Below are 20,558 nucleotides of genomic sequence, written 5' to 3' on the forward strand. Positions count from 1 at the left end.
TAGTGAGTCGTCAATTTCTTCACCACCTGGTGCTAGGCACTCGAGCAAAGACCCAATAGTAAAGCACGAGGCTGTACAAGGCTGTAACACCATCAAGTAGCGAACATTTCTCATTTAACAACTCTCCAGAAGCATATCATCGAAACTATGAAAACCACCATACATCAATGTTCTCCCTGGTTTAGCCTCCATCATATTAGCTGCTACCGTTCGTCTCCGTGCTTTCAGCTCAGTCAGGTAGCGTCTGTCAAGACCTTTTGGTTGTTGAAGATCGAGCCCTTTACATCTCGTCTGGCGCGACAACTCTTGAAATTCTGGTCTCAACAGCCATGTTCCCATCCTGAAGCACAAATCTCCCGCTACCTACGAAGCAGCTCTTCTCCAAGACTGCAAAGTCTGGATGAGCTGCCTCAATCGTGGCTTGATCAATCAGTCGGCCAAATGGGGTGGTGGATGCTCCTGGTCCCCCAGTGAAGACAGCTTTGATCTTGTCGTCGAGGTCACAGTGACCGGTCCAGCTAACAGAGATGGTGGTTCCGTCGATGGTCTTGACCATTGCCTTGACGTTGACGCGAGCATGATCTCTGGATGAATCGATGTAAAGCCAATCACCACCACTGACAACCTGTCCTTCAATCTTAGGTCCATCGAAAGACTCGACAGTATTCATGGAGCCAGCGTTGAGCTCGTAGTGAGCAAAGTCGCTGCCGTTCGAGAGGACACCGACACTGTTGGCACCAGTCACATACATTGTGATGGTGTAGGCCGGCTCGAGCTGGCAAAAACCAGTGTTGTTGACCATGGTGGAAGTTCGACCGCTTGTAGAGGACTCTGTTAAATGATGTGGTCCGAGGAACTTGAGAATTGAGGAGATGATGCGATGCATATGCACTTCTTTGTTGTTGTTTTTTTCTGCCCTTCTCTCGTCGACGTCTACCTCAGATCTTTATAGTTCTCTACGGTACCCATCAAGGCGTTGACCGCCTTGACGGAAGCATTTTCTAGTCCGAAGACGTCTCGTCCATGTGTCGTCGCTGAACAACATCGGATACTCAATACATGTAACGGCTTCCGTGTGTCCATCCCTCCGTTTTCCTTACAAATCTTGGCACATCGCCGCAATCCCGCCGAGATGTGGAGACTCGGTTGCTCATTATACATGCTGTGACTCTATACATTCACATAGTGTCGGCGTCTTTGTGTGCTTGACCCTCCATGGAGGCTACTATCAAGTCTGATGATGTGACTGGCTACCTAGGTATACTTACTCACGTCTGAGTCCTGTTAAGGTATTAGAAGTTTCTCGCCGCAATTCTCTAGCTGCTAACAACATTCGCTGTGCTTACTTCGCTGGCCTGTACACTACATCCAGTTTCACAGACAATATGAGCTCAACAACAGCTCCCGGCTTCGCTGCGAGACTTCAATCCTCGATTACTTTGCTGCGGAACACGATGAGTCGACAACTGGATGTCTCCCTGCCGCTTTCACTCTTTCCGACGATGAGTGTTGTGTTCTTCATCCTTCTATGGGTTGTCATGTTTCGCAATGGATCAGTAGACGCAATGAACCTATCGATTGATAACAGAGAACTATCGCCAGGACAACCACTGCAGGTGCAATATACGGGGATACCACCTGTTGACAACTTCTTAGTAACCTTGGTGGCATTCACATACCCAGTCACCTCCGCGGAAGACAAACCTTCGATGTTACTGATGGTGGATATTGTGTCTACACTTCAGACCGCGCTCTTGTGGGCGCACTTGGACAATAACAGAGTTGGGAGGAGAACAAAATGGCTTGCCTAGTATGATCGAGTCTAACTCTGAAGAAAACATTTACTGATGTTCTCACAGCCCAGCTTTACTTTTCCTTGCAGTCAATGCAATGGGTGCGGCGGTAATCTTACCTATCTACTTTTACCTCTCACTCAAGAACCAACCAATCGAAACTGAGTCGTGGATCTCACTCTGGAACGCAAAGCCATTGACACTGTCTCTCGTCATTGGATCACTGGTTCCGGGTCTTGCTGAAATCACAGCGGTTGTTCTGCCAAGGTCAGGACTGGTTCACCAACACGTGATCGCATTCATGCAGATGTCACCGCTGGTAATGAGTGCGGTACAGTACATCGTATCAGGCCTGTACCCTATTCGAAACATCGACGTGCGAACCCGAAAAAGTGCTTACATACCATCAGTCCAGCAAGCACTCCTTGTTGCAGGCGCCTTTTCTGCAATATCTCATGCCATTGTCCTGGGCAACATCCTGCTAGGTAACCAGTCGATAAGATCGATATACATGCCAGACTCTACGGCGGTGAGACTGGCACACGAAGGTCAAAAATTGCTGGAGGGCTCTCGCTTGTTCCTGCAATACGACTACATCGGCATCTTCCTTAGCATCGTGCTTTGGTGCAACCATCTTATCACCAGTATCACAAGAGTCAGCAATATCAAACTTACGGCCCTACTTGCTACTGCTTCGTTGTTGGCTGGACCTGCTGCTGTTGGATGCGCTGTATTGAGCTGGCGAGAACAGGAGATGCTCCAGCGAAGGGAACATGCGCGCAAGATGAGACAGTCACAGAAAGCTTGATTATAGACGTCCGGTGATTGAACACACGTGCGAATGAGAAGCAAGGGTAAGAGAGGTCTTTTCGGAGGACTTGGACAGTATTCACTGAGAATTACACGATTTTCACAAGCAGCGACTGTGTCGGATTGAAGTTTCAACACCGCGAACTCTAGGCAACTTCGGAGCGTGCTACACTGCGGAAATTGATAGCAGCTAGTTACACAAGCAATAATCATTATGTTGCTATCCGAGCTAGCGTAAACATCAGAATTCTCAAGAACGTATCTTTCATACATGACCCTTGCTTTCTCTGAAGTGCATTCCTATACATGGCCATCCAGTTGCTTGGTTGATAGTGAGTTCGTCGCTGATAGCAAAGGGAAGGACTCGGGAAGACTCGCTTATATCTGCACTGCCGTCTCGGAGATCCACCTTCGGCGGGATGGTACGATGGAGACAGTATAGCGGAGGGTACAGTATGGCGTTCGACCATATATAGGCTGTCTCCCATACCCTGTCCCGCCTCACCAGCATTAACTTGCCTCAACAAAGTCGACAGATTCAATCGTCGACGTCGAAATGAAGATTCTCTGTCTACACGGCTATGGCACTAACATTGCTGTGTTGGAAAACCAGCTCTCTACCATCGCCTCGAATGTGGATGACATCAATTTCGAGTATGTTAACGGGCAAATAGAAAGTCCCAAAGCAAGAGGTAAGCATTCCTCTGACATTCCCGTGTGCTAGCTGACATATGCCAAAGGGCTTGGTGCCTTTACTACGGGACCATTCTGGTGTTACTATGACAGCTTCGCGCCGTCCAAGGTCCGAGAGGCACACGAAATGATCACAGAAATCATCGAGGATGAAGGACCATTCGACGGCATCCTAGGCTTCAGCCAAGGTGCATCACTGGCAGTAGCATACCTGCTACAGCATGAAATCGACCACCCAGGACAGCCAGCTCCATTCAAATTCGCTCTCATTTTCTCGAGTGTCATCTCGTTCACGCCGGATGACTCGTATTGCATGGACGTTCTTCACGGTTTGAACGATGAGGAGATCGAAAAACTCGCTGCTTTTCCTAACGTGGATCTATCGATCCTCCCACCAGACGCAAAGACATTGTTTGGAACGATGGCTAAAGCCCTGAACGCAGGTACGGAGGGAGGATTTCTACACGCTCATCCGGACCCAGATGTATTCCGCCGTCGAGATTCTAGCATGATCCCTAGAATCTTGCACCCAGCGCTCATTCGCGAAAGGATCCGCATTCCGACCGTGCATGTGGTAGGCAAGATGGACGATCCACTCATGCTGGAACAGTCAGAACTGATGTTCCAGCTCTGTGACGCGAAGTTCAGCAAATGGTTGGAGCATTCAGCTGGGCACGATGTCCCAAGGACTCCAGAAGATGCAAAGGCGGTATGTAAGGCGCTGGCATGGGCTGCCGACGAAGGCGAGAGTCAGAGCCTGTTATGCAGATTGTAGTGTTAGACTTGTCTCGCTCCTATACTCGTTGCATGTATGCTCTTCAGATCGCGTGGCGTTCTGGTGGTGACACAGCCTGAGTTTGGATTATTTATCAGACTGTTGAAGACGAGCACTGCCGCACACATAGCCTATATCCTGATCAGATCCGATCCATGTGGACGTTTTCCTTTCAGGAAGCCTTTCTGCTATCGTTGTAGATCTTCAACACAAGAGAAAAAAAGAATAGTCGAACGCTGCTCCCGCCAGAAGATGTGGGAAAGACAATCTTATCGAAACACTTGACCGTAGTGCGTGATTAGGCTTACGGATGCACTGTACCTAAGCCTGAGGGCCCTGAGGTCGAAGCCCAAAACTTGTGTACACGACGCCAAGTTATTATCTACAGTAGAGCCTGCACTTTAGGCTGATAGCGCCTAACGAAGCACAAGCACGAATTTGGCAAGTTTGCTTGTCCGGAAAGAGCATGTTCATAAGCCATCCGCTTCTTCCACCACTGCTTCGTGATACTTCCTCTTCCGTCACGACACACTGGCTCAGTCTGATGGTCCGGAGACTGTCAAAGTCAGACCACATTTCGTAAAGGACAGTGGAGTGTTTCTTGACTTACCCTTACGATAGGAAGCCTCTCTGGTCTATATGGGCGCAACTCGCCGAGACTCCTGCAGAATATCGGCGGAAAGGTCGGAGAGCAGCCAATGTTGTGGTCGGTATGTTCTGCAGCCACGAGGATGTGCAGGACGTAACTGGTCAGGCTTGACATGTTCCTTTGAAGGATTTTGACTACGGCCCGAAGAACTCTGAAGCCTGAATGCCACAACACGGGTGTAAGAATCGCTGGCCGTACCCAACACAAATGGCTCAGATAACCAGCCTCATATATTGCTTGTTGGTGCCTTCGAATGCCGCCGCCACCACGCTCTACTCTAAATGACATCTGCGTTCCACGTCGTGCAGCGGTTGACCATGGTTGTCGAAAGCTACGATGTCGTCGTTATCGGCGCAGGTAAGCGTTTTGACTTCGAGCTGCACGCCACCTTCAGCTGATCTCTACATTCTAGGCTGGTATGGCCTGATCATGTCCTGGACATATCTCCAGCTTGCGCCACGAACAAAGCTGTTGATCATCGACGATGGTAGTACGATTGGGGGTGTTTGGAGCAAAGAAAGACTTTATCCCAACCTTTTTGCACAAGTCGGCCATGGCCTCTTCGAATACTCATTCTACCCAATGCCAAAGGAGGGTATCACTAAGGACAGGTACATCTCTGGTGAAACGATACATAAATATCTCAACGACTTTGCGCGAGATCAAGGACTTGTCAACAAGATGAGGCTACAGACTAAAGTCAGCAAAGTGAGGAAGTCTGTAGATCGTCGTTGGGTGCTCGACATAAACTCTCGTGGTGAAGAATCAACTATCACGGCGACCAAGATCGTTCAAGCGAGCGGCGTGACGTCCGAGAAGTATGTGCCAGATTTTCCGAAAACGAATTTCAGCAAACCTATCATCCACTCGGGTGAGCTTGGTATATCAGTGGACATTCTAAACGCGCCTGAGACCCAGCGTATTGTTGTCCTCGGCGCTGCTAAATCAGCTTACGACACAGTGTTCCATCTGTTGAAAAGCGGCAAGAAAGTCGACTGGATCATCAGAGAGGACGGTACAGGCCCTCTTGCCATATCGCCACCGACTCAGATCTACGGCATGTTCAATTCGGTCGATCTTATGGGTACAAGAATGCTTGCTGTACTCAGCCCTGCTATACTCAATGCCTACGGCTTCTGGTACTGGTTCCTCCAAAGATCAATTCCTGGCAGAACCATCACACATCTGTTCTGGAGATACTTGACGTGGACTGCCGAGGTTGCAGCAGGCTATTCGAAATCGGAGAACATGAAAAAGCTGGAACCTGTGCCATACAAATATGGTATCTTTTGGGCCAACTCCGGGCTAGGACTTGCTAGTGTGCCTGATTTCTGGAAAGTTCTTCACGAAGGTGATCTCAAGGTTCATCGCACATCAATCACGTCTTTCCAAGACGAGCAAGTGATACTAAAAGATGGCCAAAGACTTCCATCTGATTTTGTCATTCTCTGCACTGGATGGAAGGACAATCTTTCGGTCTACGATCAGAAGCTTCGTGGAATGCTCGGTCTCCCATCTACCGCGAGTAGTGGTAAGGAATGGGAAGAATATGACAGGGCAGCTGATATCAAAGTTGACCAGATGCTTCCCAATCTGACATCCATCCCGCACACTACGTATGAAAACCCAGCAAATCGAGATCATCGACCTTGGCGGCTTTACCGACGGTTGGTTTCCCCTTACCTCGCTGCCGAGGATGATCGATCAATCGTCTTCCTGGGCCAGATACACTCTGTCTACACTCCTCTGGTCGCAGAGATGCAGTCGTTATGGAGTTCCGCTTACCTTCTCGGCGATCTCTCAATCCCCCCTCTCGAGGACATGAAGAAAGAGATCTCTGTCTGGAACTCATGGACGGCAAAGCGATATCTTGCTCAGGGTCGCAGGCATGCATACTCGATTTACGACTATCTGAGCTACGTTGACAGTCTTGCGAGAGATATCGGGATCCGGACCAACCGCAAAAGCAACCCAATCTCCGAAATGTTCTCGACCTACAAGCCGCGCGATTACAAAGGCATCATTGACGAGTACAAAATTGCGAAAGGGAAGAAGCAGACGAGTAATAGAAGCCTGGCGTCTGCGAAGGCCAAAGAAGGTCAAAGCGGACCACAGTCTGAGATCTCCTCGTTGCTAAGTGGTCTGATGCAAAGTTTCGAGAAGGCAAAGCCAATCTACACAAGTCTTCTGGCCTGCATCGTTCTTGTGGTAGCGATGTTTTTGTGAGGATTGATACGACACCAAGGTTAGGTCGAGGGAGCACACACCAGGAAAGAAGCAGGAAATTGTGGTCGTACATGTGGTTTTGAGGCGTTAGCGAAGGTGTATTCACGCACGTACTATTCTTACAGAAGAATTGCATGTTCGAAAGACGTGTCACATCCAGTGATCCGTAGCAGCGCTTGGGAACACCTATCTCACGGGCGCAAATACAGCCTCGTGGGCTTGCTTGAATACGTGCTAATGAGAGACAAAGTTGTGACGCACGCCAACCTTGCTTCCCCTTTATCTTTGTTTCATGTACGGAACCCGGCGCTGATGGACCCGGGACTCCCGTCCTATCGCGTGATCGGAAACTCACCGATGGGTACGGCCGTGCGACGGAGTAACATTTGACCGTGTCCACCCGTTGCTGTTTTAATGTCCCGCCGCGATAGACAGAATCGGCCGTAAACGTGCAGTGTAGAGGTTTCCGATGTCCATGACACAGAAGTATGCAACAATGTCCCGAGAAACTGATCATTGCGACACAATAGAGTCAATGTTGCTGATTGAAAAATCACAAACCCCCCTGTCAGCCAGACTCGTCTCAGTTCAAAAAGCAGGACCATCAACCCACGAGTATCCTACCTGACAGAACAGTTCGGAAAATTCTACCAGAACATCACGCAACATGTCTGCTGCCTTTCCGATTTCCGACTATGCTGAAGATCAGCAATTTGCACGTACTATACTTACGACTCACGTCATGCATCGAAGTTTCCAAACTGGAGCAGGCACGGGTACTATAGTCGGTGCAGTAGTTGCAGGCGTATCTCGCCTGAGAGCCTCAAAGGGATCAACGGGGGCGGGTGGCATTCACACAGGTACGCGACTCGATTCCATTCTACGACAGAAGTGGACGCAACTCTCTCTGGATCGAGCCAGAGCAGTGAGCGCACCAGTTCGTGCTCTTCCCGGGACTGCCAACATGTCGACAAGCTCAAACAGTGTCATCCCAGCCCTAAGGAAATCAGCAGCGTCAACTATCATACCAACTACTGTCAGATCTGCAGGGGTTGGAGGAGCCATAGGTGGTTTAGCAATGGCAGTCATGGTACCTGGATACATGTCCGGTAAAGAGCATGTCGAGTGGCAGGATCGAAGTTGGAGACTCTTGAACAATCAGGGTCAGGTTGCTGTGGACAATTGGAGCCTGGCAGGTGTGCTTTTTGGTATTACATCACCTTTATTCGTCACCCAATTCAGATCGTCAGATATGCTATCATGGAGGATGCTTGTTGGTCGTGCAGGTGTTGGAAGTCTTGCTGGGGTTGCGGGGTGTATGGTGGCTAGTCAGTTGGGTTTATGAGAGACAATCACGAAGCTGCAGAATGTACTTCGGTAAAGGCTCATTGATTGACGGGAAACCTTGCCAAGACGAAATGAAAAGCGATTGAGTAGACGCAGAGAAGCACCGGCAGGAATAGTCAGCACGATGTAACCTTGATCTCATGGCCAGTTTTTCTGACCAGCTACCTTTTCCCCTTGTAGACATCGTCGACGTTGAGACGCGTTGGGCGTACGCAGCTTATGCCGAGCTCTGGACGATTCATGCAATGATCGCGCCTGAAGCTCGTGCCTAAAAGAACGGTTGTGACTATTGCTACCGGTATGTGTGAAGTCATTCGTATACGTCGGGCGAAGCAGTTGTGAACCAGCAAGCCTTCCACAGCGCCACTACTTTACCACTGGTTGCATACAAATATCTAGATTCTCGGGCCATTTGTGATGCCTATCCCCTCCGCGCCTGAAATGCCGCAATCGGGAAACCTGCCCTTGGCGGTTTGGCAAAATCTGCCGTACGCGCTGAAAGACTTCGGAGCCCTAAAGTTTAGGTATTATAGGCGCTTACAGCTTCTAAAGATCAGGTGCCGGTGATGTCCGTGGCGCCCTAAATGCAAGGTAGGCGAAACCGGCCTCGAGCCGGCAATCTATCGACGGCACAGGTTTGCTGCTTAATGCAATAGCAGGACAGCCATCCAACCCGTCAGAGATATTGCTTCTATCTGGTGCATGCCTTAGGCAATATCTGTGCATCGAAGTGGTCACAGGTATGGCGCATCTTGTGTTTCAAGAATAACCAGGACGATTTTCGGCCACTTAAATATGTGAATAAATATCCTGCATTATGTTCGTTGAAACACGACGCAAATTCCGCTCTGTCATGATGGTCTCTTGCCATATCTGACATTGACTGTCTATGAACGCTTCAAAAGTCAAGCTGACGACTCGAAAGTCACTTTTGACAAAACTTGCTGCTTGTAGTGTCCCCTTTAAAGTCACCACAAATGTGTCACAGTAGTGCACTGCTGTTTTCCGAGCACAACCCAAGTGCCTTCACCGAGCACTAATCTCAACAGCCGCTATTGCTCTTTCGATCGCGGCTGCTATCTGCTTATTTACAGTATTATTTCTCGGTACCACATGACCTTCCGGGTGTTCATAGGAACTTGACCACTGAGGATCGCACAGTCGTTGTAGCTCGATTCCCTGTCGCAGATAAGGGTCCTTCTTACCGACAATATGAGCTGTCGGGATCTCTATGCGCACTGCATCGTTGTCCGCATGGAAACGCCGAATGATGTTGTCGCCTGCGACACCATCCCAATCGTCGTGTTTGAATCTAAGCGAAAGATCAATATCCTCGAAGGTTGAATTGCCAATCACCGAGCTTGTCTCTGTGTTGTACCCAGTCTCAGTTATTGGTGAGAAGACAGGTGAGTCGCCCTCTGATTCACTGGAAGAGTCAGACGAATTCAAATCCTCTTCAGCCGTCTCGTCGATCATCAAGCGAAATCTCTTGCCATCCTCATTGTCGTGATTGTCAATCATTTGTACAACTTCAGCTAGGCTTCGATGTTCCTTGTTCAGAGTGCGCTCACGACCTTCATAGAGAGGCCTTGCAACAGAGCTGCCATCATCGCTCTGTGGCTGGTATGTGATATACTTGACTGGACCAAATCCACCTGCAGGTGGCTCAGCGAAGAGACTTGCGACATCTACTCCATTCCTTCCGTCTATACAATAAGGCAGGCTGCCACACACGAAGATCGCAAGCTTGAAAGGAGGAGGACTGTCAGGCTTTTCGAGTTGATGATTGATCAAGAGTGATGCTGCGAGCGCAGCTCCCTGAAGATTGTCAACCACTTATTCCATCTGGCAACTCTTGTGCGCATACCTGGCTGAAGCCCATGACAGCATCATAAGGTCCTTCCTCTTCGATGAACTCCCAGATCAACTCATGCGCAGCCTTGACATTGGCTCTTGTTGGAACAGGATACCAACATGTATATGGCCCTGGGAATACATCTTCGCACCCTTCTGCTGCTTGGATATCATGCTCGGCGTCGAAGAAGTCAAATTCGAAATGCTTAGGCAGCATGCCACGGAATATTTCTTGGAGACCAAATCAGTTCGTGTTCAAGAGGTCATGATTGTCCTGGACTTACCTGACTGAGCCTCAAAAATGCCAGAGTTGGTTCCCATACCATGCAAGCAAAGAACGCGCATCTTGATCAGACTATCAACAACAACGACAACGACAACGACAGGTATTGCTGTGCTATGACAGATGGAGTTGATGCTGTTATATCACCCTCAAGGGCTAGCCCAATTTCTTCTCTAATATACTCATCGCATGCAGGTCGCCCATGTCGTTCACGAATCTTACGGCTTCCACGATCTCGTCGATAACCTGACAAAGCCTGTCAACGCGCCGAAGCAACGAGATTGAGACGTCGGAAATCCGCTAATCCTTGAAAGCATTCTACAAGTCAGAGATACAGCACAAGTCACTCATTGGACAGCAAATCCCATGTCTCAATATACCGCCGGCGACTTCGAATAAAACCCTGCGTTGTTTCGCCAACGAAGACTAGTAGAGCAAAGCACGAGTCTGCATGGAGGCCACCACTATTGCGTAACAGAGCAATTCGAGATCTCGGACGGCCTTTGAGCGGAAGTCCGTCTCGAGATGGGTATACCTGTCCAGGCTCGTCATCTGTAGCAATCCTTGCATGAAGGAAGGAGACATCGCGTCGCGACATGGACCTTTCACAGGGCTTGTTGCACCAGAACGACACCAAGGCTCGGTACAGGTTGCCAGAATGAGACAGGTCGTGAGCGACCAGACCTGAGGAGTGGCACGATGCTTAGCAATCATGAGGCGACGTTGTGAGAACGGAGTCCGATATCTTGAGAGGCACTCTCACCCCGGCGGTCACTGTCATCGCTGATGCGGTGTCTTTGATGAGAGATGAATGACAGTGTAGGTAGCTCAGTAGGAACCCGGATCAGAGATTGCTGACAGATAGGAAGTGAATATGCCTAACTCGGACTCCGATTTTGAGCCCATGACCGCCTCGGATCATAGATCGTGTTTACTACCTATGACACGTAATCTGATAACAATGAAAGTGACATCCAAGCACAATGACGGGGTGGTCCCCGACGCTTCCCACGAGCACGAAGTCTTGTAGTCCGGACCACCCATGACAGCGTACCGTAAGGAGTTCGGACGCAGATGATAAAGAAGACATAGGTGCAATATAGATTAATCACAATGACTTACGAGTTGACTTCGATTCGTGATGTCGTCGTTAGTATTCTGACACTATTTCAAGCTTTGGAATATGTAAGGACGACAAAATCAGCTGCTCGTCGAGAACAGTTGGGGTCTCCTCTCTGTCATAAGCATGGGAACTTCTCTGTTTGCATCGTGACGTACACAAGACTACGCACCTGTTCTGTATAATGGAAACAATGAGCACGCCGGCATTGTAGGGGTGTGAGTAAAGCTATCTCAAAGTCTGCTAGCAATCGTACTTGGATCACGAGTACTGATACAACTTTACGAAGAGAGTTTTGGTATTCAGCACGAGTCATGGTAGAGAGCTCAGGCATTCAAGGTTGTGGATTGGATCGCTTGACGACCAGGTGACAGGGAGCGGAATCGGCCACAGTCCACAGGGAACTTGCCGTTAATGTCATCGATTCGTCAATCCTGGTTGGTATACTATCACTGCGCGATGAACGGGAGCTAGCTATGCTGATCCGTAGGACCGAGAGCCACATTTTCGTCTCCCCACAACCGGGATCGAGTCTGAGCCTCGCTAATGCAATGCAAGTAATGCATGTGTGTGGCTGCCACGTGAACCCGACGCTGAGGATGCTGCGGAGTTTGCGATCGACAACGCATCCGGATCCATGATAGATGGCGTGCATCCCTGCGAGAAGTTTCCCCTGATTTTCTGATCCAAAGTACCCCTGTGCCTGGTGTAGCCATTATGTAAGCTTTTCGTCATACTATGATTGGCCCGCAACAGCAGCGGCATCAATCTGTACATCGGCTGCCGTCTCGCTTCCAGCGCTTTTCGGTGTGGGCTGGGGCCATTCGGTTCGCTTCATGGCTCTAGCGTAGACATTAAGAGGCCGAATAACCTGAAATTCTGGATCATATTCCACGGCGTCAGGGCTGACATTTTCCCAGTGATATCGATAGACTAGCGAGGGAAGCAGTATCTTGATTTGCTGCAGCGCGTAATTGTATCCGATGCATCCTCTTGGACCCATAGCAAATGGTAAATATGCCGCCTTGTGACGGGATTTGACTTCATCTGTGTTCCAACGGTCTGGATTGAACCGATGAGGGCTGCTCCAGTGAGCATTATTGGTGTGAATTGCTGGGAAGTTCGGAATAAGGATAGCGCCTTTCGGGAGTCTATATCCGCCAGGCAAAATCATGTCTTTGAGAGAGTTACGCCCGGCTTGGAATGCAGGACTGTGTAACCGCATAACCTCCTTGATGAAGCTGTCGAGAAAAGGCATGGAATCGACAAGCTCTGGGTACAGGTCAGTCTTCTCGTTGACTCCGTAGTCCACAAGCTCTTGTAGCAGACGGTCCTGATTGCCTTCGTAGGTAACGACACAATATAGCAGCCATGCGAGCAGAGCAGAGATGGTGGTGAAGCCTGCTCCGAGTATGGATAGTGTATTCGTCAAGACAAGGTCGTACGGCAACTTGTCACCTTTGTCGTCGGTTGCACGAGTCAAGTAATCGACCAGACAGCTGGCATTCAAAGCTGCTTCATTGAGAGGTAGGTCTTCTGTGCCTCCTCGAGGGCAGGTATCGATCAAATCGTCAACAACCGAGGCAATCTCAAGACGAGTATGCTGAAGTTGCTTAGGTGGACCTGCACATGCCAGTCAGTAGAGGCACATGATGACTTGGAGTAGCTTACCAAACGGAAGCTTGCCATACCAGTCGCCTCTAGTCTGAACCGCCTTGTTTAGCTCAAGGATTCGTGTCAAGAGGATCATGATAGGATGCAGGCCTGAAGAGACCGAATCAAAGTGATGAGCATCGATACCAAGCACAAATCTGCACAAGGTCTGGCCAGAAAGCTTCACCATATATTGGTACACATTGAAAGCCAGGCCGGCCTTGTCGAGTTGGTCGAATACCGGAAAGGCTTTGTTCACAGTCTCCTGCATGATTGGTGTGTAATGTTTGACCGCTTTGGGTGACATGCTCGGTGGGATGAATTTATGTGTCAATTTGAATGAGTCGCAGTTTGTGTCACATGTGAAAAGAGCAGTATTGTCTCTGATTCCGTACAAGGGGTGATTTGAATCGCTGGTTTGCTTCGTGAATAGCCCGTGATTTTCCTTGTATGCTATTTCTGTGATCTCGGGGTCGTCAGTGAGATAATTGATTCTGCCCATCGCATTTGTCTTGATCACACGGCCATATTTCTTGAACAGTCTCTGATGGTTGCCGAGATGATCTGGATAAAGCTCGTAATAATTTCCTACCAGTGGGAGCATTGGTCCAGAACGCGGATCTCGAACAGGGCAGCCGTCGATCGTGATAGCAATATGAGTGGAGCAAGCCAGAACATCCTCCAGAGTATGTAGTGGTGTGTGAACTGGTGTCTGGAACGCGATTCCTGATTTTGGTTAGCTGCATTCAACCAGGACAACTCTCAGTAGCAACCTTCAGGCTTCACGATCGTATACTCCTGAGCGAGTCCATCCCGCAGATCCTCGAGATCTCTTGGCACTCCTATCTCTATCTCCCGTTTGCTAGCAGCTTCATCGCCCAGCAGGTAGAAGACTTTTACACCGAACTGTTGAATACCCATAGCGATCTATTGTACAGCGAACGCAGTATAAATCGCAAAGGCAGTGGTAACCATATGAACACCGAATAAGGGCCAGAAGATCGAATTGTAGGGAGTGGTCCGAGCGATTCTAATAAGTTGGGCCAGATACATGTGCATTTTGAGCTGGGAACTGGCTGAAAATCTGACCAGTTGCATTGCTGACAATACCTCCGACATATTAACGCCCTTGATGCTTGCTTGAAGTTGGGCTGCTTCGGCATACTGGCATACAATAGAAGTCGTCGGCAGGTTCGCTCGATTTTCACCGGTCCCGGCGGGAAGTAGAACTACGGGCTCCGAGCGAATGAGCGTATGACTCAAGATTCTTCACGGCAGGCCTGCTGAGCCGTACCGCTATCCTGATATCCATGTTGAGAGGCGAACAGGTCTTGTATGACGAGTTAGAGGTTTGAAATGTAAATCCTGGCTATCGCAACTGAGCAGAACGCGTGCGTTGTTGGGAAGACACGAGGTCGGAAAACGCGGCGAGACGTGGAAGGCTGGATTGAGAGTGTTCGACGCTAGACCGAACTTTTACTAGCGTAGCCTGCCTCAGTGAAGCGTCACACAAAGCTTTCGGCGAGATTGTTATGCAAGCCATCTAGAGCATCCTCAATAAGCACGAGCCCAGATATTATAGTGCCAAAAGCACCATGCAACGGAGCTTTCAGCACGCTGCGGTATCGCGGAGTCTTGAACATGCCGCCTTGATACTACTCACGAAAGGGGTAACGGCGCTCCATGCACGAGTCAATGGCCCAGGCGAAGACTAGATCTAGGGACACTTCATCTGGACTTCCAGGACACTATATACAATGAAAAAGTACGGGTTAGCTCCAGTACTGTCACCGGAATCTTGCCGCACCATAACCTATCTGCACCAGGACTCTGTCTGCTTCGAAAACCACTGCTCTTGTCTCACAACTTGATGGTTGTATAATCGCTTCTGAAACCAGCAAAGCTATGGATCAACAGAGCTTCTCGAGAGCGGACGTCGCTACGCTTGGATCAGCAAACGAAGTCTGCTTCGTTGTCCACAACAAAGGTGAGTTCAATGTCATGTCGTTTTGCAACCGCTGACCACAATCTAATACCATAGTCTACAATGTACAAGCTTATCTCGATGATCACCCTGGGGGCGGCAAAATTCTGCGGGAGGTCGCTGGGGCAGACGCCACTGCTGCCTTCGAGGATGTTGGACACTCCGATGATGCACGAGAGGTACTTGAGAAATTCTGTATTGGCAAGGTGATCGAGGGCGAAGAGGTGCTGATCAAGGCAAGATCAAACTTTGTGTCCAAGCCTCTCGTGACAGCCATGTCTAACGGAAATGGGTGGAAGTCAGTCTGGATAGTGATTTCAATCAGTCAGTCTTCTGCCACGATTATGCTGATGATAGCATCGGCTTTACTCGCAGCAAGACTCATGTGGCCTGGTCAAGTATCTTCGAGCTCATTGTCAATGGCAATTAGCAGTCTGTCTGGTTTCTGGAAGGGCATCATCTTGTCAATGAGTGGTAGTGCAGCTCTTTTTTCGAGCATTGTCTACCAATTCAGCAAAACGATTGTGATGACCAAAGGATTCAGGGTATATCCACCAGTGATGAGAGTCAGCAAGGCTCTTGTTGGACCTACGAAGCAAGTAGCCGCAACCATCAACCCTAAGAAGACAACAGCGGCATCGACGTTCGTCCCAATACAAATGGTGAACCGTACCCGAATTGCCGCCAATTCCTACACCTTCACTTTTCGGACCGTGGATCCAGATCATACGTTGTTCGTTCCTGCGGGGCAGCATGTACAATTAAGAATCAAGAACGGTCCAGAGAGCATTGTACGAAGCTACACTCCAATTTCGAACGTTGTTGATGGCGGAAAGACGAATACTCTCGAACTTGCCATCAAATCTTACGAAAGCGGAGTAATGAGCAGTTCTCTTCTTTCGCTGCCTACTGATGGCGTACTCGAGTGCCGAGGACCTTTGGGGTCTTACAAGAATTACCATCGGTTCCTCTGTGAGAGACTTGGAGTAATTGCTGGCGGAAGCGGTATCACGCCCATCTACGCACTGATCAAGAGCATTGTCATCGACGAGAACGATTCCACAGCGATTACACTACTCTATGCAGAGTCCGACCAAGACTCCACCATGTTACGTACTGAACTCAACGATTTGGCTCGGCGCTTCCCCAAGAAGCTAAGCGTGCATTATTTCTGGAGCACTGGTGCAGCAAAAGATAAGGATGTTGATCACCAAGCCAAGGAAACGGCCGAGGTGGATGATCAAGGTTGTCAGGGAAAAGGGTCCATAAATGTTCATCAGGGGCGCCTGGCTGCAGAGAACTTGCAACAACTCCTACCACCTGTCGAAGCGGCTTCCAAGTACCTAGTCTGTGGATCTGATGGCTTTGCGACCGACATGGTACGAGGATTGACAACGATGGGCACTTCACAGCCGAAAGGTATACCACATCCCACTGACCAAGTGTTTGTGTTCTAGACTCAAAACCCCAATCTCTTGAGACATGGATCGTGGCGCCTCTGTATAGCTTGAAATCAGGGTCCGGGAGATAGTGCAGAAATTCTTCAGGTAGATAAAGATACTCCATAAACACTACATCAATTATTAGGGAAGTTCGGAAATCGCCAGCGCACAACTACCTATTATAGCCTAGTCTACACGAGCTCAAACGTGGGGAAGAGCAGGTAAGAGAATGACAGTTATTTGCGTCATTCACGTCAAAGACTAAGCTAACCTAAAAGAGGAGGTACGCAGCAGCGACGGTCGGGAATAAAATGACCCCCAACCCTGCGGTCGCGACCGACGTAATTTTGGCGGTACAGAATTGTGGACTCTAAATACCATCTATTTTACAGTGACAGTGGCACTCTGTGGCTGAGTGTATTTTTCAGCTCCACATCCAATCTCTAAGGTGTGCGCTGGCGATTTCCGAACTTCCCTAATGGAAATCGCGGGTCCAGCAGTCAAAAGTGCATGTGGAACGTTTGTACGGTAACTGACTCCGTGAACACGTACTCCGTAATCGTCCAAGCCTTAGTAGCCTTGGGTTTGACGTCAAGGTAGCCCTTGGAGAGGTTGCTGAGGTACCTCAAAATTATACCAAATCCAAACCGATTTTCTATCTTGACGTTAAGCCCAAGCCTCAAGCGAGGAACAAGACCCTGCAAGTGGAGTTTGTAAGACTCGCCGACGGCTTGCTAAAAGGCAGTTTACTGATGTATGCTATATGATTGTATTGAAGGTTTAAAAGCTGATGCAAATCCTCTTTAAGGTAAAGGATGCGCTCGTTGTCTAAGCAGATGCTGCAAGCTCGACGAATCAAGCAGATGATGGTTGCTCCATCGGCGGGTTTCTGCGATGCCCATTTACTCTGTGAAGTGCTGGAGCAGGGCTCCCGGTCGGCCTCGTTTCCATGAGCTTGTAGGGATTCTGCATATGGTCGTTGGACACTACCAAATACGACGTATACCGGGGCTCGTTAGTTTTTAAGTGGTGGGAAACATGGTCCATTCGAGCACCGGTAGACGTATCATGTCACAGACAATAGCCACATGCATGTGTGGCGCCGAATGATCGACACGCCATTGCCGAATCTTGGTCCTCAACAGAACTCGATAGGCACGGCCCGTAGCTGCAAGGACCGCCCTGAGCGCCAGTACTGTAAGCGTATGCAGTCTTTCAGATCCTGTGTTACACAGAGATCCACTAATCGTTCTTCCGCAAGCCACGTCACATCCTCCGACTCGAACGCCACCAATGGGCAGGCATCTAGGGTTGCTGCCCAGGTGATTGAACCTGAGTACCTTATGTAACTCCTCGGTTGGCGTACTCGTTGCCTTTGACCAAAAAACACGACAATCTTGAAGTGTCTTTGCGTCGATCTCTGTACTCTGTCGATCTTGGTTCGATCGGTTTGGAAAAACCAGGTGATGTGCGGAGTTTGCAAAAGGGAGAGATTGTAGTATTGACACGTTTCCGCTGGCTACTAGACATTGGCTGCACGAAAAGCACTACTCGCTCGTCTTCTTTTCATCCGGACAGTTTGTAAAATCTACCGTACACGCCTATACTTCTTCTAGTGTTCTTAGCTGCACCATACCACTTTATAATTTAGTCTGTAACGAAACGCAAATACAGTATACTCTCTAGGGCCTTGAGAAACGACTAGAAGCTTTACAAACATAAATTGTAATAGATGGCTCAAGGTAGTACAGCCGCGAAAGCGAGAAGACCATCTAGCAAGGGCGTACGGTTGTGCAAATTGTCCGGATGAAACAAAGACGGGCGAGTGTACATAGTTGGCCTGGCACTGACACCCGGAATTTCGCTTACTGTAGGCTAGAGATTCGTATACATGTCATCATCTCAGCGTTGGCAAGCATGTGCATCGTAAGCCTTGTGACGCTAACTCAATTTCTGCCTGAACCAAGTTCGACGAGGTATGCTCTAAAATTCAGTAGGCTACTCCCTCGGATAAAAAAGCCCTGCAACAGCTTCGCTCGACTGTCCGTACTCCTGCTCTGCATCGTGACGCCAACCTCATCATAATGTTACCTCTGCTTTGAACTTCTCGCAGATTCCTTGCATATGCATAATTCTTCGCTTAGCGTCCTCGATCACAGAGTTGAAGCTATGATCAATTTTTCCAACGCTAGACAGCGCGATACGGCTCTGAACTCCGTAAACTTCGAGCTTCTTAATGATTAACAATGTGTCGAGGCCGCTTGGCCCATTAGGAGGAAGACACCATTCAAGTAGTGTGTCGCAAATATCAAGGATCCTCAATTGTATAGCGACGATAAGAGCAATGAGTGATCTTTTCGTGCCGTCCACCTGGAAGAGCGTTGAGATTATGAAGTCATCGTCCATACCAGATTGGGTCATTGAGAGATTTGAGAAGTCGTATTGTTGTAACGTGTGACATGACATTGCGCACGAGATATCGACAATCTTGAGAAGAGGTTCAAATTGCTTTCTGGAGCGCTGGCCTCCGGCAAACGGCATATTGGAGCTTGATCGCGTCGAGTCAAAGCATGATTGGAGCTGATTTGCTAGGTTGAGAATACTGCTGTAGTGTTGCTTGGAGATACCGTAGTAATCAGAAGGTGGGGAGCATGGATTGCCGGACGCTGTCGATGGGAAATGGGTATTTGGCATACTCATTGGCTGATTGAAAGACCAGTCTGAGTCCAATGAACCTGAATTCCAAGTGCTGGTGCTTTGGGTGAGATCCATCTTCTGGTAGTCACTATTGGGTTCGCTCACATCACTAGGACAACAACTTGTACCACTGCCTAAACCATTCATTGTTGGTGCCATAGAGTAGTCGGATGCGTTGAAAGCCACATCCCATGCCGAGCCCAACAGACATTGTGGCTCGGAACTATACTGCGTCAACGATGGTAGACCCGGTGGTGTTGGGTCAGTACGCCGTTGAGGAATGGTCGGTCGAGGAGGTGTTGTTCGTGCGGCTGTTCCTTGTTCGAGGCTCGAGTTGATATCTTTATTGCTTTCGATTGCGTCTGAGATAGCAGCGGACAAGGCTGTGATATTTGCTGCAGACTTCTCACGAATGCCTCCACTGCTTGGCTTCGGGCGGCCACTCTTGTTCTGGGGTAAAAAGAAACATATTTTGTTGTTAGATTGACAGTAATTGCATACCGTACAGTCGTCAGAGACCTGACACCGAATCTTGCGTTGATGACACTCTTCGCAAGCTCTGCGTAGGTTAGGAGAGAATTTGACCTCCGATGCTGGAGACTTGACGCCGTTGCGACTCATGTCGAGTCAAGATTCTGCAACAGCAGATGACTTGGCATTAGATGGGAAGAACATGGTTATCTTATGTAGCACTTCCTAGGTACCAAGATGTTGAGAGTGGCGACATACCCCCGTCGCGGGGTCCCTCGCTCGACAGGAGCGAATGAGGCTGATTTGCGGTATAAGCAAAGTTTCAAGCTTATAATGACCTGCTTTGAGTGGCAAGAGGAGCCCCGAACAATCCGAAGTCGACCTGCTATGGAGTAAGTTCAGAAGCAAGCAAGATACGTACTTAACGAAGGCTGCTACCGTACAATACCCACCGAAGTTGTGATTGAATCACCCAACAGTCCGAACGGTGCAGGGCTGCCAACCTCTGAATGTACTCGCAAGTCAATTCTGACTCGTGTGCAGCAAGTAGAACATGTCGCGCCAACTCGGAACTCATGAGTTGGCCTTGGCATATACCTCTTCCATGATAAGGTAGAACGCGGCCACGTGCAGGCGTGGAAACCATGGTCCTTCCATGCCATGTCTATAATCCTAGGCGACCAGGGTTTTGGATCAACATTCATGATCAGCATTCAGGATCAACCTATACTGTATAGAGAGTTTTCTCCACAAAGATGTGG

The 20,558-nt window shown here is 49.1% G+C and overlaps 8 protein-coding genes across 8 annotated transcripts; 4 read left to right on the top strand and 4 right to left on the bottom strand.

Moving 5' to 3' along the window:
- Positions 1 to 280: 280 nt before the first annotated feature.
- On the bottom strand, positions 281 to 802 carry PMZ80_005207 (uncharacterized protein; the record flags this gene model as incomplete). Its single annotated transcript, XM_064873628.1, has 1 exon — positions 281 to 802. The coding sequence occupies one exon, from the start codon at positions 800 to 802 to the stop codon at positions 281 to 283; it is 522 nt and encodes a 173-aa protein (XP_064730732.1).
- Positions 803 to 1,385: 583 nt separating this feature from the next.
- PMZ80_005208 (uncharacterized protein) lies at positions 1,386 to 4,071 on the top strand (the record flags this gene model as incomplete). The annotated part of the gene is made up of 4 exons (XM_064873629.1): positions 1,386 to 1,810; positions 1,860 to 2,437; positions 3,140 to 3,295; positions 3,344 to 4,071. The coding sequence occupies 4 exons, from the start codon at positions 1,386 to 1,388 to the stop codon at positions 4,069 to 4,071; spliced, it is 1,887 nt and encodes a 628-aa protein (XP_064730733.1).
- Positions 4,072 to 5,037: 966 nt separating this feature from the next.
- PMZ80_005209 (uncharacterized protein) lies at positions 5,038 to 6,946 on the top strand (the record flags this gene model as incomplete). The annotated part of the gene is made up of 2 exons (XM_064873630.1): positions 5,038 to 5,077; positions 5,133 to 6,946. The coding sequence occupies 2 exons, from the start codon at positions 5,038 to 5,040 to the stop codon at positions 6,944 to 6,946; spliced, it is 1,854 nt and encodes a 617-aa protein (XP_064730734.1).
- A 964-nt stretch (positions 6,947 to 7,910) lies between these two features.
- On the top strand, positions 7,911 to 8,291 carry PMZ80_005210 (uncharacterized protein; the record flags this gene model as incomplete). The annotated part of the gene is made up of 1 exon (XM_064873631.1): positions 7,911 to 8,291. The coding sequence occupies one exon, from the start codon at positions 7,911 to 7,913 to the stop codon at positions 8,289 to 8,291; it is 381 nt and encodes a 126-aa protein (XP_064730735.1).
- A 1,028-nt stretch (positions 8,292 to 9,319) lies between these two features.
- On the bottom strand, positions 9,320 to 10,492 carry PMZ80_005211 (uncharacterized protein; the record flags this gene model as incomplete). The annotated part of the gene is made up of 3 exons (XM_064873632.1): positions 9,320 to 10,111; positions 10,161 to 10,378; positions 10,432 to 10,492. The coding sequence occupies 3 exons, from the start codon at positions 10,490 to 10,492 to the stop codon at positions 9,320 to 9,322; spliced, it is 1,071 nt and encodes a 356-aa protein (XP_064730736.1).
- Positions 10,493 to 12,286: 1,794 nt separating this feature from the next.
- PMZ80_005212 (uncharacterized protein) lies at positions 12,287 to 14,124 on the bottom strand (the record flags this gene model as incomplete). The annotated part of the gene is made up of 3 exons (XM_064873633.1): positions 12,287 to 13,173; positions 13,222 to 13,929; positions 13,977 to 14,124. The coding sequence occupies 3 exons, from the start codon at positions 14,122 to 14,124 to the stop codon at positions 12,287 to 12,289; spliced, it is 1,743 nt and encodes a 580-aa protein (XP_064730737.1).
- Positions 14,125 to 15,108: 984 nt separating this feature from the next.
- PMZ80_005213 (uncharacterized protein) lies at positions 15,109 to 16,644 on the top strand (the record flags this gene model as incomplete). Its single annotated transcript, XM_064873634.1, has 2 exons — positions 15,109 to 15,190; positions 15,245 to 16,644. 2 exons carry the CDS (start codon positions 15,109 to 15,111, stop codon positions 16,642 to 16,644), a joined length of 1,482 nt encoding a protein of 493 aa, XP_064730738.1.
- A 2,064-nt stretch (positions 16,645 to 18,708) lies between these two features.
- PMZ80_005214 (uncharacterized protein) lies at positions 18,709 to 19,947 on the bottom strand (the record flags this gene model as incomplete). Its single annotated transcript, XM_064873635.1, has 1 exon — positions 18,709 to 19,947. The coding sequence occupies one exon, from the start codon at positions 19,945 to 19,947 to the stop codon at positions 18,709 to 18,711; it is 1,239 nt and encodes a 412-aa protein (XP_064730739.1).
- Between the last annotated feature and the right edge of the window lie 611 nt (positions 19,948 to 20,558).

This window comes from Knufia obscura (genome assembly GCF_036327395.1).
Source record: "Knufia obscura strain CCFEE 5817 isolate CBS 148926 chromosome Unknown scaffold_5, whole genome shotgun sequence".
NCBI lineage: Eukaryota > Fungi > Ascomycota > Eurotiomycetes > Chaetothyriales > Trichomeriaceae > Knufia > Knufia obscura.